Below are 26,636 nucleotides of genomic sequence, written 5' to 3'. Positions count from 1 at the left end.
GGAGAAAGGGAGGGGAGAGTAGGGTACTGCCTCTGACACAAACTCTGGTGCCTGGGCTTTGATCACTTCCCCTTGGCAGATAGACCCTGTGGGCACACAGAGGAAGGGGAGGCAGGCTATCCAGATGAGAACTGATAGACTACGGTCAGATGATCAGGGAAGAGGACCTCACTGGTCAGAGGTCTAGGGGAGGAGAATAGAGCAAAAGAAAGAGGGAGGGAGGGAGAGAGAGAGGGAGGAAAAGAGAAAAAGAGAGAGAGAGAGAGGGTGGGACCAGGAAGATAAGAGCAAGAGCGAGGGTATTACAATCAAGATGTAATGTAAAATTTAAATTTACATTTCTCTGGTGACTAAAGACATTGAGCATTTCTTTAAGTGTTTCTCAGCCATTCAATATTCCTCTGCTGAGAATTCTCTATTTATTTCTGAGCCCTGTTTCTTAACTGGGTTATTGGGTTTGGTGGTGTTTAATTTCTTGTGTTCTTTATATATTTTGGATATTAGACCTTTGTCAGATGTAGGGTTGGTAAAGATCTTTTCCCAGTCTGTGGACTGTCACTTGGTTCTGTGGACAGTGTCTTCTGCCTTACAGAAGCTTCTCAGCCTGAAACAGCCTAAGTGTCCCTCAGTCGAAGAATGGATAAAGAAACTGTGATACATTTACACTATGGAATACTACTCAGGTATTAAAAACAAGGAAATCCTAAAATTTTTGGACAAATGGGTGGAACTAGAAATGATCATACTGAGTGAGTTAACCCAGAAGCAGAAAGACTCACATGGTATATACTCACTTATAATTGGATATTAGCCCAAGAGGCATCTCCCATGGAAGTCTTCACTTACCAGGAGATGGGAATAGATGTGAGGACTTCCTATTGGGACTCTAGGTGAGAGAAGTATGGGAGAATGGGGAAATAGAAGGATCCAGAGGGTCCTAGAAACCTACAAGGAGAACATCATGACAGGTGGATCTAGGCCCAGAGGTTATGCTCAAACTACTGCACCAACCAAGAACAATACATGCAGTAAACATTGAACCCTTATTCACATCTCGCCAATGGACAGGACATTCTCCACAGTTGAGTGGAGAGTGGAGACTTACTCTGACATAAACTCTGGTGTCCCATATTTGACCATTTCCCCCTGGTGGGGAGGCCTGGTGGCACTCGGAGAAAGGATAAGCAGGCTACCAAGATGAGACTTGATAGGCTATGACCATATAATGGGGGAGGAGGTCCCCCTCAGTCACTAACATAGGAGAGAATAGAGTGAAAGTGGGAGGGAGGGAGAAATGGGAGGATCGAAAGGATGGGATAACAATTGAGATGTAATCTGAATAAATTAATTAAATAAAAAATAAATTTTAAAAGTTTACATTTAAAAAGAGAACCAGATATACTGTGTGCTCTGGAGCTTGCCTTCTTCTTAAAGACTATACTTCATTTAAATGAAAACATAAAAACAATAAAAAGATAAAAAGATTTTGTGATACTGTTAGTTTGGCTCACCAGGATATTACTATGAAACCACAATCATTCGTTTCTTGCTTATCTCCACGATCTCATATTAATACAAATATCTCAATATGAAAAATATTCCAAACTTTAAAATCTTCACAGTCTTTGGAAACTCAAATGCTTTAGAAGTTCAGTTTCTTTAAAATATCCAAAGTCTCTTTCAAATTTCAAAGGATGTCTGAAATATCCAAAGTTTCTCTAAGGCATTAAAAGTCCATCTAAGGCATTTAAAGTGTCTTTACATTTTCCTAAGTCTCTAAAGTCCCAGAATCTCTTAACTGTGGCCTCTTGCTTAAAAAAAAAAAAAAAAAAAAAAAAAAAAATAGGCTTAATAGTTTCTTTTTTCAAAAAGGAAGAGCCAGAGCACAGTTACAACTAGATCAAAGCAAAAAATCAAAGTCCAACAGTGCAAGAAGCTCCGTGTCTGAGATCTGGGACTTACAATCTTGTACTCCAAAGAGCTCTATTTCTCCAGCTCTGCTGTACAGCACACACAGCATGTGTCATCGACTCAGACTGGCTCCAATGCCCAGCTGCCGCTGTCTTCAGTGGTTGTCCCACGGTACTGGTATCTCCAGTATGCTGGGGGGAACCCCTGAAACTCAGGGTGAACCTTCATCCATGTCCCTGAAGGCCTTTCTTCAGGGACTCCAGCCTTGCCACACAGTGCCAAGCCTTAGCGGCTCTCCATTGACCCCTCCATGCCTTCAAAATCGGACCACCTGGGTGACTCTTACATATTAGCGAGTTCAGCTGCCAGCATAAGATGCAGCCTTAGCCCCTTCTGGACCACAGCTTCTACGTGCTGACCCTAAGGAAACACTCCCAGAAGATTTCATCTCAGTGATGCTGGTCTCTTCCTAGTCACCATTAGTTTCTCAGCTTCAGCAAAACTGGACATTGCCCCAATAAAGCAAAGAGTTCACTTTAAACAGTTCTAGTCTCTTTGATCACAGCTGATTCTTTGCCTCTACTGACTAGAACCACAAAGTCTTATTACAAAACGCCACATGAAAGGCCCTCGTAGAAGCTGTATTATTTCCCTCTGAAACTTCACAAGCCAGACCTCCACAGTCTGCATTGTTCTCCACATTTTTGTCTTCCAAGCACTTACTGGGCTTTGAGGGCTCAAAGGGTTTTCCAGCTCAAAGTTCAAAAGCTGTCTACAATCCTCCCCTAACAACGTGGCCCTGTCTGCCAATACCCAGGAACTCAGTACAAATTTCTGTGAGTTTTTTTTTTCTTTTGGTCCATCATTTTATTTATTTTTAAATTTTATTTATTTATTAATTCACTCATATTACATCTCAATTGTTATCCCATCCCTTCTATCCTCCCATTCCTCCCTCCCTCCCACTTTCCCCATATTCCCCTCCCCTATGACTGTGACTGAGGGGGACTTCCTCCCCCTATATATGCTCATAGGGTATAAAGTCTCTTCTTGGTAGCCTGCTATCCTTCCTCTGAGTGCCACTGGGCCTCCCCATCAAGCGGATGTGGTCAAATATGGGGCACCACAAATTTCTGTCTTAGGCCTTCTATTGCTATGATAAAATACCATGACCAAAGGCAATGTGACCAGGAAAGGGTTTATTTTATCTTACACTTCTTCCATTTCCATCAATGAGGGAAGTCACGGCAGGAATTTAGGTGAGAGAAATGTAGGAGAATGGGGAAATAGAAGAACCGGGAGGGTCCTAGAAACCTACAAGAAGAACATCATGGATCTGGGCCCAGGGTCTTGCTCAAACTACTGCACCAACCAAGTACAATACAAGCAATAAACACAGAACCCCTACTCAGATCTAGCCAATGGATAGAACATTCTCTACAGTTGAGTGGAGAGTGGGTACTGACTCAGACATGAACTCTGGTGCCCCATATTTGACCACCTCTCCTTGATGGGGAAGCCTGGTGGCACTCAGAGAAAAGATATGCAGGCTACCAAGATGAGACTTGATAGCCTATGACCATATAGTGGGGGAGGAGGTCCTCCTTAGTCATAGACTTAGGGGAGGGGAATAGGGTGAAAGTGGGAGGGAGGGAGGAAGGAACGGGAGGATACAAGTGATGGGATAACAATTGAGTTGTTATCTGAATAAATTAATTTTTAAAAATGGCAAGAAGCTGGGCGGTGATGGCACAAGCCTTTAATCCCAGCACTTGGGAGGCAGAGGCAGGCAGATGTCTATGAGTTCGAGGCCAGCCTGGTCTACAAAAAAAAAAAAAAAAAAAAAAAACAGCAAGAATCTGAAGGCAGGAACTAAAACAGAGGACATGGAGGAATTCTGCTTACAAGCTTGCTCTTCATGACTTCCTTAGCCTGCTTTCTTATGCAGATTAGGACTGGCACTACCCATAATGAGATGGAGCTTCCGACATCAACCACTAATCAAGAAAATTTCCCACTGGCTTTTTGAGAGGCCAAACTGGTAGGGGCATTTTCTCAATTGCAGTTCCCTCTTCCCAAATGAATCTAGCTGTGCCAAGTTGACAAAAACAAATCAAAACAAACAAACAGTCCTAAAGAAAGAAAACAAACAAACAAAACACCTAGCAAAGACAAAACTTAAAACTGAAGTATGCATAAATGAAAAGAGCAAGATTGCATTAGTGTGGGAGTTAGGTATGCATGAAAGGTAAGGATGATTTTTCTTTTTATGTAGATTTGTATTTTAGGAACATCCAAATGAAGTTATAGTGAGCCATAGTGCTCTGTGCTACACACATGTATATATACAAATATGGACATTAATTATCAGCCTGTTAGGGTGATCTAAGACTCAGGGCTGGAAGGAGATGATGAAATATGAATGCAGAACAAAGAGCAAGAGAAGTAACGCTGCCCATGATGGGAAGAATAATAGCCTAATACACATATCTCTGTCCTCATTCTGAGATCTAAGAAAATGTTAACCTTATATTGTAAAGAGAGCCTCTATGGATGTTAGTAACTTGAGGGTCTTTTGTTGGAAACGTATGCTGCAGTGCTGCAGTACTTAGGTAATTTCAAGTTAAAGATAGGGATCTTCTTATGCAAAGAGGACAACAGAGGTGTTAGGGTCTGAGGGAAACTGGAATGGTACACTGCTGTCATTGAAGATGGAAAAGGGAGCCACAGGCCACGCTGGCCTATAGAAGCTGAAAAACACAAGGGAAAAGATTTCTCTTACAATCTCCAGAAAAAAATTGAAGCTCTGCCAACATTTCTATTTTCATGCAGTGAGACCCACTCAGACTTCTAACCATTCAGAACTGTGAAATAAAATTTGTCCTGGGAGCTGGGGAGCTGGCCTATCAGTTAAGAGCACATGTTGCTCTTCTAGAGGACCAGAGTTTAGTTCCAAGCACACACATTAAATGGCTTATACATATAACTCCAGCTCCAGATGATGCATGCCCTCTTCTGGCCTCCTTGAACACATGTAGCATATATACTTATCATACATACTTATACACACACATACACATACATGTAGGGGATGGGTTATATGGCCAATGTTCAGCCATCTTGTCAGATCCTAGTTTCCTATTTCTCCAGCAGTCTGCCATTTACCAGAAACCAGCTGACCCTGTCCTATTCCGGCAGTTAGACTAAAGATAAGATTTAGACGGCATCATCCTGTTGTAGTTTAATGGTTAGATTAGATAAAGATAGCAAAATATGCGGTGTAGCAGAAGGTTGTGACCTGCTTGGAATTCCTCACACCTTGAGATAGCCTACAGCTGGGTTGCCATAGCAATATACTTCCCTGCCCCCTGCCTCATAAAAACTCTGTGAAATTTCTCAATAAACGGGATTTGATCAGAATCTAGACTTGCCCCCTTCTTCGTGTCTTGTGTTCTGTCCCTATACAGGAAAATTCTCCTCCCGAGTGTAGTCGAACCCCGGCAGGCTGGGGTGCACGTGCATGCACGCGCACACACAATAAATAAATAAATAAATAAATAAATAAATAAATAAATAACTATTATTTTAAATTGTCTTGTTTTAAGCCATCAAATTACTGGTCATTTGTTATAGCTTTATCAAGATTTAAAGTCTATACCAAAGTTGAGTCACCTGGGACAAATAAAAAGTGGCCCAGGGAGATGGGTAAATGTTGATGAGGAGGTAGTGGCCTCAAAGATAAAGCAGAGCCTGAACCTAAAAAGAAAACTGAGACTCCAGCACATGCTGAAGATTAGTTCAATGAAGAGCTGAAGGTAAGCACTACAACTACCAACTCTCAATAGAGCTAATTGTCACCGTTTAGGTTTGCTGGTGAGTGAAGTAGAATCCAGATACACAGGGTTGAGAAATGGATGGAAAGTTCATATAGAAAGCTAAGTCTTCCCAGAAATTTGGCACTGGTTGGTGAGAAAAAGTAATTGGTCGTTAAATAATAAATAAACACGTGTGTGATCTCTCTCTCCTTTCTGTCTCTGTCTCTGTCTCTGTCTCTCTCTCTCTCTCTCTCTCACACACACACACACACACACAGTGAATAAGCCAATAATGCAGGTTTTGTGAGAAAATGAAACATGTTTAATTAGAAGAGAAGAATAATCTTTTTTAATAGAATAATCTTCAAGAAAAATAACAGGACAGTACAGAAAGGAAATATCACAACAAATTATCATGTGAATCCCATCAGCCAATATAGAAAGTAAATATTAAAACAAACAAACAAACAAACAAAGTAAATAGTAAAACGTAATAAATAATCTTAATACTTTCATACATGTGTATGCTGATTATTTCTTTGTATAATAAAAATGATATTTCTACAAAATATAACACATTAATTCAGATTCTTGGAGTCATTCTTAGAATATGATTGGACGCAATTTATTTATTAACATTAATGGTCAGAACTGTGAACTTTTAGATGTCACATGCATAGAGACTGCGAACGTAAGAATTCGGGTAAGCCCTACTTTCCTTTTTATTTTAATTATAATTTATTCCTATTATATCCCAATTGTTATCCCCTCACCTTCCCTCCCTCTTCTGCCCTACTCCCTTCCCCTAGACCTCAGACAGGTGGGGCCCTCCTTCCCCACTGCTGACCACCGTCTATCAGGTTGTTTCTGGATAATCCTGCATCCCCTTCCTCCATATACCAACATGGTCTCCACGCCAAGGGGAGGTGATCAAATTGGGGACACCAGAGTTCATTTCAGAGGTAGGCTCTGCCCCCTCCACAACCATGGAGAATGAGCTGTCCATTGGCCTGATCTTAACAAGGGGTCTAGGATCTCTGCATGCAGTGTCCTTGGTTGGTGCAACAGTTTGTGCAGGTTCCCCTGGGTCCAGATCCACCAGCCTTGATGGCCTCCTTGTGGGGTTCCTGAACCCTCTGGGTCCTTTCCTCTTCCCCATTCTCCCAAACCACTCAGAAGAAACACATACTTCAGCTGAATATTTTTAATCATTATGTTCCAGAGCAAGGTCTGAGGTCACTAGACTTCAGTGAGAACGGAAATTCTAGAGTAAGGATTTTTCACATGAAAATTGGAACACATTCCAACCTATAGATTTGCAGGTCCAAACTCTTTAAACACTGTTTCCATTTCTGCCTTCCCAGTACTGTCATGTCATAAGGCGGGGTGAGTTGACCCAGTGAGTAATGGGATGTTCCTGGAGCCTTCCTACACTGGGCTTGTTAGCAATAACTACCTGTGGATGCCATTAAACTAAATTAACAATGTTCCCACTTCAATTAGGATGCTCTAATGCCTACAAACTCCTAGGCACCATGGAGACAGGTTCCAAGCACAGAAAAAAGATACTGTGCTTCCAAACGAGTGAGAAAAATCCTAAGACTTCAGGAAGTTTCATTAGCTTCACATCCATTGAGCTCTGGTGGTGAATGAAATTCTGATGAAGAAGGCATGCACAAACAGGAAAGAGATGGCTCAGTGAAAACCCCTAGTAGAGCAAACACTTGGTGTTGGGACACAGAAGCCAGAAAGGAAATGGTGATTCAACCAAAGATTCATTGAGCCCAAAATCAGTCCCTCTCAAAACAGAAAGGAAGGACAGTTATGGCCATAACACTGGAGATCATCTCTGACTGTAGCCTGCAACCTGAGGTCAAATTCAATCAATGAGGCTGGGGGTGGGGGCGGGGCAGGGTGGAAAATGTGCTGCCAATGAGGACATATGCCAAGAAGGGCAGAAGGAATCTTACCAGAAATGAAAGTGGGATGTGTTCTCATTTTCAATGCAATGTTATATACCCCCAAACCCCCAAAGAGAAAAACCAACTGAAGAGAGATCTAACTGGAGACTCCTGCCATAGACGGGGTTTGATTCAACCATGAGAAGCAATTTAACTGATCATTAAAGAACCTATCAGTGAGTACTCTCATCACAGACTCTCAACATAATTATTCTGTCTTCTAATTACAGAGGATTGAGTCCTGATTTGCTTGGTCCCAGGTGCTTATACACAATATCACTGTGGCACGTGGAGGAGAGAGTCTCATGGCAAACAGAGGCGGGGGGGGGGAGAGCACTCATAGAAGGGCCAGGGACAAAATACCTGCACCCCAAGAGACCTACTTCCTCCTGCTAGATCCCACCTCTTAGGTTTTCAGAACTGCCCAAAAATAGTGCACCATCTGGCAACCAAATGTTTATCACATGAGCCAGTGGGGGAACATTTCGTATTCAGACCATAACAGGGGCCAAATATATGAGCCAATGTCTAATGCAGGGCCAGCTGTTAAGAGACAGAAATGTCAAGGCCCAGTTTGACAAATCAACGTTTTTTTCCTAGCATAATGCCTGACTTTTTCTTCCTAGCCCTTGAGCCTCAAAGGACTGTAGGTAGGAACCCTTACAAACTGCTAAGAAATTTGCTCTGGGCTCTAAGCCATGTCCTGGGGTCATGCAACTTTATTATCTTAGAGTAAACCTGCTAAGAAATGAAACCCTTGACAGGTCATTTTTCTTAAGACCCGTCTGAAATGAGCCATGGAAGGCAACTGATAAAGAAAGAACACCTGGGTGGCACAACGGGGGTCTGTTGAGGAATTTATTAGAGGCTATGATTCAAAAAGGCTTGGTTAAAACTCTCATTTTCAGTGAGTTAAATGATCTGATTATAAATATATGTGAGAGACAGAAAGACAGACTGATAGAATAGGATGATAGACAACTTAAAGGACATTCACATAGCCCAAGCTGCCTAAATGGTTTCTTCTGCTTAGCCATATTTCCTGTGGCTCAAGAAGCCTTTGCAGGAGAGTGCTGATTAAAGCATGAATTATCCACATGAATATAGGAAATATTGAATCTGGCGTAAGACTTCTTTGGGAAGCCCGCAACAAGGGTAGCAGGGGCATAATTTGATAGGTCAAGGAAATATGGTAGGAATTTAGAGCTAGGCATTTTAGTTCTTGGAGGTAAAGTGAGTCTATAAATGTAATAATTAAAAAATGAAGTCACAAGGTGAGAGGATGTCATCCATGATTCATCACCAATGCAAACACCATGAGATAGGAGCAGGATTCTTTTACATGGGATGTCTGTTTTCAGTTGACCTATGCAATCAGTTCTGTGGGACCCTCCACTCAGATGTCATGAATCATAAGCTGTAGCTAGTATCCACTCATCAGAGGTTACTAGTAATATTTGCTCGGATTTGAACTAAGTTGGTCCAGGTTAGTAGCTGGCTTCCACACACTAGGGAGGGGAGGACAGGGTTGTCTACAAATACTGTTCTTTAGGGTTGTACATAGATCATCTCAGTCCCGTGATTACCCAGACAGACTACACAGAAGAGAGAGTGGGATAGGAGAAAATAAAGGGCTAGAAGAAAAGAAAAGGAAAAAAAAAGTAGCAGTAGCTTTGTGAAGTCACTGGCTAAGAGGATTGTCTACAGGTGAAGAGTAATATTTACAAAGTCAGTAACTTCCTTGGCACTGTAAGTGTAATGCACCCACTACTTGCACTTTCATATGGCAGCAGCCTATCTCCTCCACTCATATTGTATTATCTCCAGACCTCACCAGGGAGAATGTATTGCTGGCTGGCCGGCTGGCATGCTATGGACACACAGCTGCCTTTGTGAACTAGAGGAATACATCAAATAGATCATAAAGGTATCCAGGAAGCCTTGATGCATTAGACACCCTGACTCTCTTTACCCTGGAAAACAACCTTTTCCAGCAATCAGATATGAAGACACAGTCACACATGAGCCAATGCCCAGAAGACAGGGGAGGTGGTGACAGAATATTCCTTGCCAGGACATAATGGTCTAATAGTGCCTGAAATACTTCCAGAAGTCCTGCTGTACTCACTGTAACACTCTGCTCTTAGGTGCCTAGTCATCTTTGTCTTACAGATTGGTTGGTATACGTAAGCTTTCTGCACATCTGTAAGATTCCACACTGATTTGGCTGTCCTTTTTTTTCTTTTCTTTTCTTTTTTTTCCTTTTTCTAAACTTACCTACTTTCTCTCTCTCTCTCTCTCTCTCTCTCTCTCTCTCTCTCTCTCTCTCTCTCTCTCTCTCTCTCTCTCTCTCTCTGTCCCTCAAGGCAGCACATTGTCCTGATGGGGTGCTAATATCTATTTTCTACCTTTGGGTCTATTCATACATGTGTCAAATCTGGGATTGACTCTTTATTCCCAGTTTCTTCCTTGGCAAAGACAATGAGCACAGTGAGCATATTAATAAATGTTACATAATAACAACTATTAAATGTTCCTTTGAGATCCCAAGCAGCTTTTTATCTTTAGCTCCTACTTTGAGATAATTATACACTTCCCTAAAGCTATTTATAGCTCCAGTCAGGAAGAACAGCTGAAAAGAAATGTGTACGGGGTCCTGCCAAATCTGTGGTGAAAGAGCTATTGGAAGTGTTTAAAGTGGTACTTGACATATGGATGTCAAACACCATCAATAGAAAACATTCCCAGGCACATTTTCATGACAGAGGAAGCTATCAGGTACACATCTTGTCTATAGCACCATCATCATTCATTTACAAAGACACAGATACCACACAGAACAGAGACAGCAGCATAGTTTTCATGCTGGCATACACAGTCCCTCAGAATGAGCATACTTATGAGGCATCACAAGCCATCCCTCCCTCTGTCCTTTGAAAAGAAGAGCTCCTACACATTTAATCAGGACCACGAGACAAAAGTCACAGACTAACCTTAATGGAACAGGGGCACAGGGATTCTTCCATGCTATGAACTAGAAATCACAGTGTCAAACACATGTAGACCACTGTGCAGGCTTTCAGGTCTAGCAAGTAAAATGGTATCACTCATCTCCATTGGGTGCACTCAGTCTCCGCCTTACTTGATACACCGGGGGCGGGGGGGGGGGTGATTAAGACAAAACCAACAACCAAGATTACTTTGTCTTCACATTAAAGAAGCAAGTTAGTAGAGCAGGTATGTCATTAGACTGCAAGACTCAGGACCTGGGCCCTGACTCAGTTCTCACAGCTTAGAGCCTATGATTTTTGCCAAGACTGTGTTATCAGAAGGCTCATTCCTGGATTTTGGGGTATACTTCTCTGTGTGAGCAGCCATGGCAGCAGACAGAGGAACAGTGAACAAGCACAATGCTTCTGCCTCCCCTTCCCCCAGTAGTAGCATCCAGAAAAGTGTGAACTCAAGGGGAAGGAAGGGAGAGAAATGGCTGAGAGGTCACTTGTCTATTGCTATCAGTCTACCCCTGAGATATTACACTTCTGTATTTTATTTTTCTGCCTCCATTTTTCTTTATTATGTTTTCCTGAGAAGCCATTTACCTCAAGAACGATCACATAGAACCTATTTATTGCTCAGCAATAGTAGTCTTCACACAGAATAACCTAAAATATTGTGATTTCTTACAATCTAAGATAATCACAGCTTTTGAGACTCTAATTTAGGTGAAGTTACACAAGAAAAAAAATCCATCTTTCTCCGTCATGGAAAAATGTTTTCTGTGTCATTCACAGATGCTATGCTAATAAGAACAACCCAGAAAAATGTCAAAAAAAAAAAAAAAAAAAAAAAAAAAAGAAAGGAAAGAAAAGAAAAGATAGAAAATAAATAAAATGCCTGTGGACAGGCAACTTCCCAAGGAGTCTCCAGTCCATGAAGCAAAGATTATAGCAATGGAAAGCCACAGCTAAAGCTTCTCCAAGGAAGAAAGAATTCCAGCCATAGACACCTCCCATTTGAACTCGTGTGTCCATGCAGTTCTGCCCTGTGGCTCTGCATAGCCAGCCCTACAACTGTGTTAACTTTAAACTCTTTTCACGAAATGCCATAATCTCCTACTGGAGTTCTCTTTCCAGTTAGACACAATCCCACACACCCATGAAACTTGATTTCATTCTACAATAAAGCCAACTGCTTACATTTTGATGGTTTAAGGTAGAAATTGCTGAGTTCTGGCCCAAATATAGATGGATCCTTTAATTTTACAGATATGAGTGGCTTCAAATACAGCACATTATTCTACTGGGCTAACTCTCTCTTGCCTTTTTGTTTCAGAAGAACAATGACTATATAGTCAATGTAACCTTTTTTGTAACTTTAAAGAAGAGAGGAAATCAGGTCCTAATGTCTAATGGGTGCAAAGCTGAAACTCTTGTGTTCAGGTAAACACTCCCTGTATTGATCTAAAGGGATGTCTGGAATTGGACTTGCAGCATGAGTCATCTCATCCACAGAGCAACATTCTCAGCTTCACAAATTCTAAGTCCTAAATGACTCAGCAGCACACTTCAAAGCTCCTGGACAGAAGCTCCTCAGTGTTTTTAGTACTCATCATCTTCTGTCAAGGTTCATTCTAGCCAGGAGGACTCTGAGAATGTCTAAAACTAGAACACGGTTAACATGCAAACACACTAGACAGGTGACTTAAAAGCAAGAACCCAAAGGGAACACAACTTGAAATGAAACTCAGCATTTCCATTATTTGTAACAAAATTTTCTAGGATGAAGTGAAGTCTTTAAAGAAAGAAAGAAACAACTCCAGTTTAGAAATATTAAACATTTATTCATTTTCTTATTGGTAGCTCTTTTCTTGATTGTAATAAGAATATTAACAAATAAACATAGTTTTGATATTTAAAGTTACAACCCCAAATGAAAAGTTTTTCTTTCATTAAGGGCTAGGTACCATTTTAAAATAAATTAATTTTAATTACAAATGACAAGTACCTATAGATAGCTAAGAAATTTATTAACATCTACTTGCAGTAACAAACATGTGCTTTGATATTTTTATCCCTTATTATAAAAGTTGAATCTTCAATGAAGGCAGTTCGTCAAAATTATGGTTATGGGAATAAATTTGAAACTGGTAGTACTTTAACTCGAACAAAAATCATGACAGGATAAAAGGGCAAGCATGTAGAAATATTTGTGACCTATACATACATATTTTCATGTAAACAAAGCAGAGATCAATGAAATAAAAATATCTTTGTCACCAACAAAAGTTTGAAGATTAAAAGGTTATTTTATTTTACTTCATGCTTCAATTGAGCAACTGGTCTAAGCAGAGAACTACGAATTAGACGAGCTTTTATATTTCCCTCACTCTCTTCAGGAAATTACATATAATAAAGAGATGCCCTATAGAGACATCTGCAGGAAAGAAATACTATACTAATTAGCCTTCTGGAAGTCATGACTCACAATTAGTGAGTCATTCCTTGACCCCTACTGAGAAACCAGAGGGTTCATCAGATTTGCCAGTGAAAAGAAAGTAAAGCTGATGCTGGCCAAGTCCTCCTGAGCACACATGGCAACTGGGCAGGCACAGATTATGTAGACTGCCTTTCATTGTGGGTCACCACTGGCTTCCAACACACAACTACTTAAAGATAAAGCGGACAGTATTTAAATGAGATTCTGATTTTCTACAGGAGCATTTAGGGACCATCTGAACCAGAATTGGGCAAAACACTCAAGAAAAAGAAAATGAACATTCCTGTGTCTAACCATTGTCCCAGAGGCCCAGGAATCTGTATTCCTCGCCTTCCCTGGGGATATTCAAACACTTTTGAAGTTTAAACATCACTACTGCCAACTATTTGAAAATTCTCTTTACTCTTTTTTTTTAACAACAAATATTTTATCTCTTTCATGCATCATATTAGCTAGGAGGAAAAATAAACAGTTTATGATTATGTCTGTGAGCAGTGGTGAGTAGTGGTTATTTACCCCATCAAGAAAACATGGAGTAATAGTCAGCGTGCAAGTGTGCATCTGAATTCCTTGACAGTGCACCATAATATTTTTCCTAAAGCTTTCAAAATGTATATACAATAAAAATATTTAAAGTGACTTGTAAACTGTCATCTGACCAGATTATCCAGTGTAACAAGAGCTGTTGTCCAATGTCTCCTTCCCCATGGCTGTGCATGCTGACTCAGCAGTCTCTCCTGAGCACTCACCAAAGGCCGTGGACCAGAAGAAAGTACCTCCCACTGCACAGACACAAGAATACAGAGCGTGAAACTCAGTTCAACTCCAGTCACAAAAGGCATCTCAAAAGCTACCAGTATGCATCAATATTCACAGCACTGACTTTCTGGAACGTTGAACTTTCAACATCTGCATTAATATCTGCTTAAAACCCAGTTCATATTGACCATGGAAAGTAGAATGCATTTCAACATGCTGCTTATACCTAACACAGTGTTTAAGTCCTATATGATGCCAATGGACAAAGACATATTTACCTTTAATAAATATAAATTAAAAATTAAAGAGGTAGGTGGCTATCATATGCAATGGTCTCAACATAATGTGGCAAATAGTGTTCACTAGTCCCTAGAGCTGTTTAAGCAGAGGGTGAATGCCAACACCACTGCAATTGCCTCAAATTGCCTCAAGAGCAGGAATTCCCAGGTCTTTGGTGCTGTCAACAAATTTCCAGCAGCGCAATTCCTGACGACCATACTAGAGCTCTTCAGACACCCATTTTAAGAAACAACTAACAAAAGTAAAGTAATGCTGGAGACCAGACTACAGTCATGACTCAAGACATTGGCTCGGCTCTCCCAACTATACTTGGATACAAGGAAAAAAGAAAAACCTCAGAGTTGGGTAAGAACTCAGCAATTCTTGCAATGTAACTTGGGTTTTTCCAGCTGAAGAAACACAGGCTTGTTTTTCCTAATGGCTCACAAAGCAGTAAAATTCTACAAAGGCGCTGTACATCTGTGTTAAGATACTGCCATAGCTCAGAATGTAGTCAGAAAGCCACACTCTCAGCCCCTTTGGCTGTAGTCAGGGTTCCACTCCTGCCAGCTAGGTTACTAGGTGAGCCATGGGTGGAGGACAGCATCTGACCAAAGAATGAGAAATCCAAAGCCTGGGCTAGTATGGTCCATCTGAGCTCAGATCAGGCTTTATCTTCCCTTCTCTGTGGAAGACATACCTCTGAGTTTGTTCACACCTTTAGCTCTGCTAAGGCAAGCACTGAGACACAAGGCCCTACCACTGAACACATCAAAGCACAGAGAGATTGTTGGAACACGTCTGAAACTGCCAGAGTAAGAGCCCCACACAGCAGCTCTACTGAGCACTCAGTAGCTGTCGGTCACATGTTCTATAGATCAAAAAATCATCTTATTTTCAAATTTATATTTATCTTCAGATTTCAGTTTCATTTGAAAGTGGGTGAATCATCTGTTTCCTTTAGAAACTCCAAGCCTTTTTCAGACACAGAAACTTCAAGGCCTGCTTGAGCTTCATGCAACCCTGTCTCAAAACAAAAAAGAAGTAGAGAGAGGGAGGGAGGGAGGGAGAGAGAGAGAGAGAGAGAGAGAGAGAACACAAATAAAATAAAATAAAAAGAATGTGTGAAGTTCCCTTGACTCTGACAGGTTCGAAATGAGTGAGGAATCTATGTCGCACAATGGAACAGCTGAATCTGCAGCTCAGATATTTGGAGCGCAGCTCTATCAAAATCTCTAGGCAAGAGTTTTCTCCCTCTGAACCTTGTTTTTCTTCACTCTTAGAAAGGAAGTAATTGATACCTACAGCTAAAAAAAAAAAAAAAAAGAGGCACAAGGATAACATCGTGCACAGTGCCCTGCATACAGCACCACTGCCGAGTAGTGGCCCTGTCTCTCTAACTGGGTAACAATGTTTGAATGAGCAGCTGGCCACAAGCTGAGCCAGCCACTCTCTCATTCTGCTTCTCCCCGAAATTTGCCCCAGTGATGTGCCTCCTCAGTGTTTTCCTGGTGCTCTGAAAACTCATCATTGCTCTTAGAAAAATCCTACGTGTTTATGTTCCTTTTAAAATCATACATGCAGCTAAAACACTTTTAATAAAAACTTACTAGATACCTTAAGCACGTGTCCCCCAAAGCACAACATGTCATGTATAAAAATGGTTCTAAGAAACACAATTGAATTAATCTGTACATTGTCTCTTAAAGTGCACCAAAGTAAACTGTAACAACAACCTTTTCAATGCCACTAACCTCCTTGGGTTTCATTTTTAAATAAAACTACCTATCTAACAATGGATATGCATAGGGCTTTGACTCCAATATGATGGCAAAGAGCAGCAGTGTCTTGTAGAAATGGAAAAGAAACTGATGAACTCAGCCAAGCATACCTCAGCAGCATAAAAACCACCTACAATTCAAGTTAACGGCAGGTTCAATGAAGCACAATCCTGATTCATGCTACAAAAATAAAACCAGTCAACTAAACTAACAAAAATTGCCCCCCAACACACGCTCTAACGTTTTCTTCACCTAGAGGTAAACATATGTGACCACTTACTTAAAGTTAAAGTATATCCTTGGTTTCAGGATCAAAGTATTTACCACTCTTTTTTACACACACACACACACACACACACACACACACACACACACACTATAAAAACTAATAAAAGTTTAGAAGCCATATGAAAAAATTTCAGTCAATAAAGAACCCTAATCACACCAAATGTCTCAGAGTTCCAGCATTCACAACACCGTCCGATGTTCCCCACACACATAGACAGCACTGGGACGTATCCGTCGCCTCGTGTGACCAGGGAGCCGTGGCAAGAACTTGAAGGACTTGGGCATCATGTCCAAGCAGGCATCATGAAACTTCTTAATCCTCCAGTAGTATATCAGTGGGTTCAATGCAGACTTGAGGTAGCAGAGCCAGAGCAGCCAGGTGCTAATCTCAAAGAAGTTGTGCTGATAGTAAAAGTGCTCACTGAAGGTAGCCACAAGGCTGTACGTGGTAAACGGAGCCCAGCAGACAATGAAAACAGCAAAGAGGATCAAAATGGTGGTGAAGGCACGTGTTTTAAAGCCCATGTCGATGCTCATTTGGAAGGGTCGCTGTAGACTCATGAGACCAAGTTTGCTGGCCTGGCTTAGGCATATCCCTTCTGGGTAGCTGTGAATCCTCAAGGCATTGTGTCGAAGGGTGTTGAGGATGCCCATGAATGAATAGAGTATTACCAGGAATGGTATAAAGAAGGAAATGAGTGAAATCAAAATCACATAAGCCTGGTATCCAGAATTGGTTGTGTACCCAAACACACACTGTGGGGCTCGAGAAGGTATCTGCAGATCAGGGTTTCCCACAGCCAAAGGAAAAGCTACAGAGAAAGCAGTTGCCCAGGAGATTGCGATGAGGACCTTAGCCCTGTACGGATTTAGCTTATCTTGCCTCTGAACTATAATCAGGAACCTATCGATGCTGATGATGAGCAGGATGGCAACTCCCTCTATCACAAACAGCCAGAAGAACATAGCGGACAACCTGCAGAAGAATTTCCCAAATATCCATCTGGTGGTAAGAATAGTGACCAGGGCAAAAGGCATGTTCAGCACTGCAAGAAGCATGTCTGCGAAAGCCAGGCTGGCAAGAAGAATGTTGATCGCAGAACGCATGGCAGCTTTTTGGTAAACCATGAGGCAAACAACCAGGTTCCCAAGAAAAGACACAAACAGGATAAATATCATTATAGCCGAGAGGATGATCTGGACAGCTAAGTTTAGGCTCCTAACAACTGCTGGTGTTGGGGTCACAGCAGTGCTGTTCACTGCCAAGGAACTAAGTCCAGTGCTAGTCATGGTTTCAAGGCTGTATCTAAGCAGTGGGCCAGTGCTAGGATGCTGAAATGGTAGAGGGGTTGTAATATTCACATGGGAGTTTTCATAGACCACAAATGTCGCATTGGATGTCCCAGTATGGGATGCAGTCAACATTGCTGAGACAACCATGTTTTCAGGAGGATGGTAGGTTCAGGCAGAAATATGGGTCCTCTTCAGGCATTTCGATACAGCACTGTCAGGTCAGGTTCCACTGATGGGCTTGGATACACATTCTGGAAAATGGACAGAGTTCCATCTTCCACAAAAATCCTTTTGCCTGAAAATAAACCCAAAACAAAAACCATGAGATCAGGTTAGTAAATGCATTTCACTTTATTGTGCTACCCATCCAAGTATTAGCCAAGGGCTGTCATCCCTGCTTAGCTTCTGAGATCAGACAAGGCCAAGTGTGTTCAGGATAGTATGGCTGTGGACACATTTGTCTTTTTTATCTTTCATCATATAGGGTCACTCTTTTTCCTTCTAACCTTCTAACATTCTGTGTCTAACCTAGTCATCACTAAAGTACCACTGTTATATTGTTTTAATTAAACATGACAGAAATTTTATAGTATTTATATATAAAGCAAGATGGATTTTTAAGATTTATTTATTTATTATTTATTGTATATGAACGCTTTATCTGCAGAAGAGGGCATCAGATCACATTATAGATGGTTGTGAGCCACCATGTGGTTGCTGGGAATTGAACTCAGGACCTCTGGAAGAGTAGGCAGTGCTCTAAACCACTGAGCCATCTCTCCAGCCCAGCAAGATGGATCTTGAAATGCATTAATGAAACAAGTATGGAAGCCAAAACCTTATGTTTGGTGCTTTTTAAAAGATTGCAGTAGTTCTCTCAAAGGCTCAGACTATTGAGGAAGAATGGGCAGAAAGACTAAGAGTTGGAGGGTGGAAAGGCCCTGTGAAAAACTATCCTTTTGGATTTGATAGGCCCATTGTACTCATGAACTCGTGGGAGCTATGGTTGTGTACACAAGACCTGCAAAGCTATAATAAACACATTGTATGGCCTTAGGATTAGTCATTGATTTTTAAGGGTAATTATCAATATTTCATTCATTTCTTGGGATGCCAAGGGAAGAGATGGGATTTCATTAGTGATCAGCATCTGTAGCCAGATCATGGTCTTTCTAACAACTTTGCATCTATAACTGACTATCTTGTGTATGATTGCCTTTATGAATGAGTCTGATTGCACACAATACTGATTTTATTATTTCCTCTCAACACAGACATACATAAAAACAAAAACCTAAGGCTACGAGGATCACTCACATAGTTGAGTGGCTCAGCTGACACTGAGGTTAGCACAGAAGCTTTAACCACCTCCCTAAGGAACAAATTCTGACAAATATGATTCATTTCACATATGACACAGTGTCATTAAAGACACAGATCAGACTTGAGATGAGGAAGGATGAATCAGCTTCCTGACTCTTTCGCTGAACATCTTCAGAGTACCTGAGACTACAGAGACAGGTTCTAAGTGTTTTGCTTTTCTTGGTGGTCCGTGTGTCTCTGGGAATAGTGAGCTCCAGAAGAAGCCACAGCAGAACAAAAGCCCCAGGAGGTTCCCAACCCTGCTGCTTTCAGTCCGGTGGTGTTGAAGGGGTCCAGTGAGGACAGTGTAACAGCCACCGGCTTCCTGTTGCTGCTCTCGCTTTCAGTGACTTCAGCACACTCCCCAGCTTCCAGATCCTGCAGTCGAGGTTGCCGATGCTCCTGGAGGGACATCATGGCACCAGCTATCAATAGCTGTCTCCTTTCTCTGTGTCTTTTTGTGTCTCTTATCATTGCACCCACCTCTTTTTTAATGTTCAAAATCTTTGCTTATTAAAATAAACATGCTAATTATTGCTTGAGGGTATAAATTAACTTTAAGATAATTACTCTTAATCCAGGATATGTATTATTCCTATTGGACAATTGTTTTTCCTTGCAATACTAAAGATTTATTCCAAAGGATAATTTATATCTGTGCTTCTTGATATATTTTATATGTGTATTCATATGTGTGTGTATGTGAATATATATATATAGCTATGTAAAACATTTTAAAGATTTTAAGTATATTTTGACTATTACCACCTCTTTAAAAGCAAACAAATGGGTTTTTCAAAATTCTTATCTTAGTCAGGGTTATGTAAGAGAAAATTTTAATTTTTTAAAATGGCATTTTAAAAGCTACTTTGGGGCTTACACAGACATCTTAGAGTTTTCAGATCTTAATATACTAAACTATAAGATAGATTAATTTTTTTATTTTTGAAATTATAATACAGTTACATTTCTTCCTTCCAAATCCCCCCATATACCGCTCCATGTTCTCCTTCAAACCATGACCTATTTTTCATTAACTATTATTGTATGTATATATGTATATGTATTGAGGAGAGGTCTTTAGTGTGAAGCCAGAAGCTATCTTTGTTTCTTCTCCCATTTCTTCTTCCTTGCAAAAATATACACAAACATGAGCAAGCCTGCAGAAACTTGCTGATAAAGGGCATTCAATGGACAGCAACCATCATGGAAGCTTGCGAGAAACAAATATCAGGATCCATATCTCCTAATCAGAATCTACCTTGCCAGGACACTGAGGGGATTTCCACGAACACTAAACAGAATAGATCCAAGAGAGGGTTTTGTTGTTGTTGTTTTGGGGTTTTCTTGTTTTGTTTTTTGATGGTTTTTTTTTTGTGGGGAATTTTTGTCATTGGTTTTTCATAGTTTGTTGTTTGTTTTGTTTTGTTTTGTTGGCTAAAGTCTTGCAGTTACCAAGACCCACAGAACTACTTACCAAATTAAAACTATCCCCACCTTCACTTTTCCCATAGATCAGGGAGTGAATATGTCCTTGCTAGTATCTCAGAGTGGAGACATCCACCCCAAGAAAATGGGCAGACTGTCCATATCTGTGCTCCAACAATGGACTTAATTTTTTAAACACTGCTGCAAAAACTGGAGAAATTTAGGTAAAGCACTGTTGGCTGGGAAAGGAACCAATCCTTTTTTAAACTGACTTTCACACTAGTTTTAAGGGAATACAAACACTAAAGAAATGGGTACAAAGTGTAAATAACTCAAGCTCAAGCTTTAATATGAATTGATTCTTAATAAATTCATAGATGGATATAATAAATGAATTTTAAATCAATGGCTGAATCTTTTAGTTCTAACCTAAACATATCTCCTCCAGGTTTTAACATAGTGTCTGGGTGTTGGAATCGGAACTACACATCACACCAAGAAATGAGCATTTTTCCCAGTGGGAATTTTTGTTTTCAGATAACAGTAAGGCCAGATGCAGCTAAAAGACATAATGCAGAGATACCACTTACCCTGTTTCCCCAGGGCCCTGTAACACTAGACATAGTTTCACAACCAGGTACAATCCAGACACTCAACACTTCTCTCACCAATAGTCAGCCAATTCTTGTTGGCCTTTGACGGACACATCAGTCCTACGCTTCTACCACACACTGACCGAGACAAACATTAATCTACCCTCTTGGTCTATAATGTTATTCTGAGACTGTGATCCTACTGAGGGAGTAAGAGTTAGACAGATCACTGACAGACAGAGATAGGAAGGAGAAAGACAGACAGATAATAAGGATCGCAAACATCTATCTTCTTGCTCACTTTTCTGACTTGAAGCAAAACCAACTTAAAAGTCCTCATAGGCTTTGTCTTCTGACAGGAGGAGAGAACAAGGTCCTGAAAGAGAAATGGGAGCCAGGCAGCCTGTCTAGAAGCATTAAGGATCTGTTCTTCGCACAACACTCACCAGTTTCACAAAGGTTAATCTGAGTTGAAAGCTGTCACAATCCATTTTACTGGTTTCTCATAATTCTTCAATCCGAGGACCCAGATTATTTCTCCAGCATAATAAAAGCTTCTATCATATATGTAACTACCCTAGTTTTCTGTCTGCTGCTGTGATAAAACAGAGACCACAACCAGGTTTGGAAAAGAAAAGGTGTACTTAGCTTATGGGTCACAAGGGAAAACAAGGCAGGAACTAAGAAGACACCAAAATAGAGAGCTGCTTCCTGGCTTGCTCTCCAAGCTTACATTCAGTCCTTTCTCATATCTCCCAAGACCTCCTGACCCATAGTGAGCTAGACGCTCCCACATCGATCAACAGCCAAGAAAATGCTGCACAGACCTGCTTGCCAGACAGTCTGATGGAGGCATTTCCTCAGAGGAGATTCCTTCCTCCAAGGTGACTCTAGCTTGTGTCATTGACCGAGAGAGAGACAGAGAGAGAGAGAGAGAGAGAGAGAGAGAGAGAGAGAGAGAGAGAGAGAGAGAGAGAGAGAGAGAGAAGAAGAAGAAGAAGAAGAAGAAGAAGAAGAAGAAGAAGAAGAAGAAGAAGAAGAAAAGAAAAGAGAAAAGAAAAGAAAAGAAAAGAAAAGAAAAGAAAAGAAAAGAAAAGAAAAAACTAACCAGCATGGTGACCTGATTCTTCTTTTATAGATTCAAGTATTCCACTATCAGGCCAACTTGAGTAAGCTTGTCACTTGGTTCTTTTTCTCATTTTCTTTTTTATTCTGTATTCTGGGGACTTCTTCCTTCCTCTGTCCTTCCCTCCCTTCTCCTCTCCCCCTTCCTTCCCTTTCTTTCTTTCTTTCTTTCTTTCTTTCTTTCTTTCTTCCTTTTCTCCCACAAATTAGACTTTTCACTAATCACTATTAAAAATCTGTATTTTGAAAAGATTCTTGGAATGGTGGTTCATAATCTGCCTTAGTGACTGTTCTATTGCTGAGAAGAGATACCATGAACAAGGCAATTTATAAAAGAAGTCACTCAATTGAGGCTGGCTTACAGTTCCAGGGTTACTCCATTATCATCATGTCAGGAAGCATGGTAGCAGTCAGGCATGGTGCTGGAGCAGAAGCTGAGAGCTTGCTCACCCACAAGCAAGAGGCAGAGAGAGTGAGGTTGCATCTGGCATTGGTTTCTGAAGCTTCAAAGACCACCCTCAGTGACACACCTAAGGAAGCCACCTCTTAATCCTTCTTAAACAGTTTCACCAACTGAGGATCAAACATTCAAATATATGAGCCTATGGGTACCATCCTCATTCAAACCACCGCATTCTACTCCCTGACCCCCACAGGCTTGTAGCCTCATCATAACGCAAAATCTATTTAATTCAACTTCAAAAGTTCTCATGATCTTTCACAGTCTCAACAATGCTTGAAAGTCCTAAGTCTGCCAGGCATGGTGGCACACGCCTTTGATCCCAGCACTTGGGGAGGCAGAGGCAAGCAGATCACTGTGAGTTTGAGGCCAGCCTAGTCTACAAAGTGAGTCCAGGATAGCCAAGACTACACAGAGAAACCCTCCCTGCCTCTAAACACACACACACACACACACACACACACACACACACACACACACACCCAAGTTCTGAGTCCAAAGTCTCTTCTGAGACTCAAAGCAATCTCTTGATTGTAATCCCCTCAAAAATCAAAAGCAAAAGGCAAATGTATACTTTTAACATACAATGTCACATCCCAAAATGGGGTAAAAGAGCATAGTGAGGAAATACTGGACCAAAGTAAGACCAAAACCAAGCAGGGTAAACTCCAAATCCTATAACCTCATGTCCAATGTCAAAGGTGCTTTGGACCTCTCACTCCTCCCAGCTTTGTTGACTGCAACATTTCTCTCTCTTGGGCTGGTTCTACTTCCTGTATGCAGCTGTCAGCAGACATGCCAGGACTCTGGCATCTGCAACATCTTAGTGTTTCCAAGGCAACCCAGGCTTCATTTGCACAGCATGTAGTGGCCTGTCTGAGCTTGCATGCAGGGGTTCCTCTGCCACATGCCTGGCCTCAGCAGCTTTCCTCTATGACAGAGGCAATTCCATAACCTTTTACACATATATCCTTCTTGATAAAGCCAGAACCAGGTGGCCAACGCTACTAAGTTCTGCTGTATGGTGGGGTGGAACGTAGCCCCCTCTTTGAGTTATATTTGCATACACTTCGACTTGATGCTTTTTTGGGTGGAGGTTATCTCTCAAGTCTTTTCTTTTCAAAGGTTGCAGTATTAAGCTGGCTGAGATCTCACCCTAAAGGCAACACTCCCTTTTTTGCTATTTAGCATCAGGCCTTCCTTCAAGCTTCTTAACTCCTTGAACACAGAACTTAGCTCCAATATTAAATGTCCTAGTACTCTTTTTCTCCTCAAACTGTACATTTTGTATTTCTTTTTGCCCAACTTACAATTATTCCTTATTGATTTGCTTAAGAATAATACCTAATAACCATACAACAGAGGCAAAATTAGAGTTTCTTGAAATCTCCCCTACCAAGAAAATTAGTCTCAAACTTCATCTTAGCCTCAGGTAGATTCTTAGGACAAGGGCAAAAAGCAGCCACACTGTTCACCAAAATATCACAAGAACACTCTCTAGCCCAGCTACTAATATTGCTTCCTTCTGAAACCTCTCTCAGCTCTACTGTCCAGGCTCCTTCTAGGATGGCCCATTAAGCCCTTCTTAAAGCATAAAACCACTTTCTAATCCAAAATCCACAGTCTTTTATATTTCTTCAAAAGAAAAAAAAAAACACAAAACAACAACAACAAAACCCAGCATTGTGAGGCCTGTCACTGTGCTGGGGACCAACTTCTGTCTTAGTTACTGTTCTACTGCTGTGAAGAGAGTCCGTGGCCAAGGCAACTTAGAAAAGAAATCATTCAGTTGGGCCCTGGTTACAGTTTCAGAGGCTGAGTCCATGATCATCATGGCTGGGAGCATGGTAGCAGGCAACCATGGCACTACAGCAATAGTTAAGAGGTTACATCTGATCCACAGGCAGGAGCAGCAGGGCCTGTCATGGGCTTTTGGGACCTCAAGGCTTACCCTCAGTGACACACCTCCTTCAACAATGCCACACCACTTAAGCCTTCCTAACCGGTTTCACCAGCTGGTAACAACCAAATATCCAAATATGCAAGTCTACAGGGAGCCAGTCTTATTCCAACCTCCACAATATCCATGAGCATGTTCAACTTTAGCATTTTTGTTTTCCTAACAAAGACATTGTGACGAAAATAAAAGGACTGCCAAGCCCTGTTTATGTCCTTCCCAATGCTGTCTGGAATCAGCTTATTAACTTACTAGTCATAATTTGCCTGAAGTTCTTGGGTCATGATTTCCATCATCTTCTTCCAGATCTGGCAGACCTGCTGGTGCTCTGCACAGAATGTGCCACATATCTGGTTGTGCTTTTTAGTAAAACCAGTACAGAGCAGGTTGAGCAAATAGCCAGCAGTTGCCTTACTATCAACATGGGCTTTAATCATGGTCTGCCACTTTTTGACCACGGAACATATTTGGTCCCAGGTAAGATCCATGCTGAGGAACTGAAGTAGGCAGCTTTTGCCTTAGGCATCCTCAGTAACTAGCTTGACTTTTCTAAAAAACATCTTCATCACTCTGTAGATCAGCAAGGCTAACTTCAAACACATGGCGCTTAAGGACATCAGACGCGGTTTTGGTTCCTCGACTTCTGATAACTATTGTTTCCCGATGTTTCTAATATTGAACATGGCTAAAGCTTTCTCATTGTCATCTTTCTTTAAAAAATGGACCAACCACTTTCTTCTTCACTCCCTTCTTGCCACTTTTTCTGAGGTGCTTGTTCCTGCTGACCACCATGGTGCTGCTCAGAGAGCCAGAAAGGTATTGAAGATTTCTGCAGTCATTGTGATTTGAATGTGATTGCCCCTATAGCCTCATGTGTTTGAACACTTGGTCCCTAGAAGGTGGTACTGTTTGGAAAGATTATGCAACCTTTAACAGGTGAAACTTTGCAAAAGGAAATATGTCCCTGGGGACATTTTGAAGTTTTATAGACCAGCCTCACTTCCTGTTCTGTCTCTCCTTCCAGACTGCTGGTGTAGTGTGAGAGGCCATACTACCATGCATGCTCATCCTGCCACTCCTTGCTTTGATGGAATGCACCCCACACAAATGCGTAACGAGAGCCCTTTCTCCTTTAAATTGCTTTTGTCAGGATTCAACGGAAATGGAACTAGGCAAATCTAGATCCCGGAGAAGACATTTTGCTTTCAGTGGGTGTCTTTCTCACTCTTTTATTGCTCATGTTTTATGATGGTCTCTCATCTTTCATGAGCTACCTTACTGAAGCTCCCCAGAAGATTCCATTTATAGTCCTTCCTATTCTTGACTAGTCTCTTTCCTTCCATGCACTATCCAGATTGAAGTTACTTAGACTCAGAGATCAGGCAAGATTAAGCCTGTTTATGGTGGGATAAATGTAGACAATGTCTCTTCTTCCAAGGATATTAACTTTCTTTATTTCTTCCTACTTTTCATGACACCTTTTTTTCCCCTATTATATCTTGGGCCTATTTCTGAACAATAAACATATTTTTTCTTTTGAAAGGCTGTTGCCTTCCTCTGCCAACTGATGCACAGCAGTGGCTTTCTGATGATCTCTAGGAAACAGCTGTTGGGCGTACTGCGTGTGGAGACAACTGCAACTGCCAGAAGGTAGGCTTCACTTTGAGGTGAGCGGAAGCTATTGGGGAGCACATGCACATTCTTGCTTGACATCATTCTTCCCAGGCAGTTCTCGTGATGTCTTGAGAAAAGAGACATCTAGTGTAACTGGGGAGGAACCTGCTGGGCTTCTCTACTATAGAAGCGACACCACAGGCTGAAGGAACCATGCTAATAGGGCATGCGGCTCAGCTCTTCATCCTACCATGCCTACGGTCGGCTACACTTACAAATGGGAATCCTCCTCTAGATTGAAAATACTTCCCATAACCAGTGAAAGTCTGTGAAAAAAAAAAAAAAAACAGGGTAAGCATTCTCTAAAAGATTGTCAGTTTGGGCTGGAGAGTTGACTCAGTTGGTAAGAGTACTTGCTGTTGTTGCAAAGGGCCCTGGTTCCATTCCCAGCACCCACTTGGAGGCACACTCCCTCCTCAAGCACCAGCACAAGTATGGTGCACAGACACACATG

At 41.3% G+C, this 26,636-nt stretch overlaps 1 protein-coding gene and 1 pseudogene across 2 annotated transcripts in view; both read right to left on the bottom strand.

The window, feature by feature from the left end:
- Window positions 1-16,343: 16,343 nt before the first annotated feature.
- The window catches only part of Gpr63 (G protein-coupled receptor 63), a 38,776-nt gene continuing 28,483 nt past the window's right edge, over window positions 16,344-26,636 (bottom strand). For both annotated transcript variants that reach the window (XM_051160988.1, XM_051160997.1), the window contains exon 2: window positions 16,344-17,878. In XM_051160988.1, coding sequence (XP_051016945.1) covers window positions 16,471-17,730 — 1,260 coding nt within the window. In that variant the 5' untranslated portion in view covers window positions 17,731-17,878 and the 3' untranslated portion in view covers window positions 16,344-16,470. The remainder of the gene's footprint in view (window positions 17,879-26,636) is intronic.
- LOC127198187 (40S ribosomal protein S3a-like) lies at window positions 24,550-25,300 on the bottom strand (annotated as a pseudogene).

Source organism: Acomys russatus, chromosome 2 (assembly GCF_903995435.1).
Source record: "Acomys russatus chromosome 2, mAcoRus1.1, whole genome shotgun sequence".
Taxonomy (NCBI): Eukaryota; Metazoa; Chordata; class Mammalia; order Rodentia; family Muridae; genus Acomys; species Acomys russatus.
This window is presented reverse-complemented; position numbering and strand designations above follow the sequence as displayed.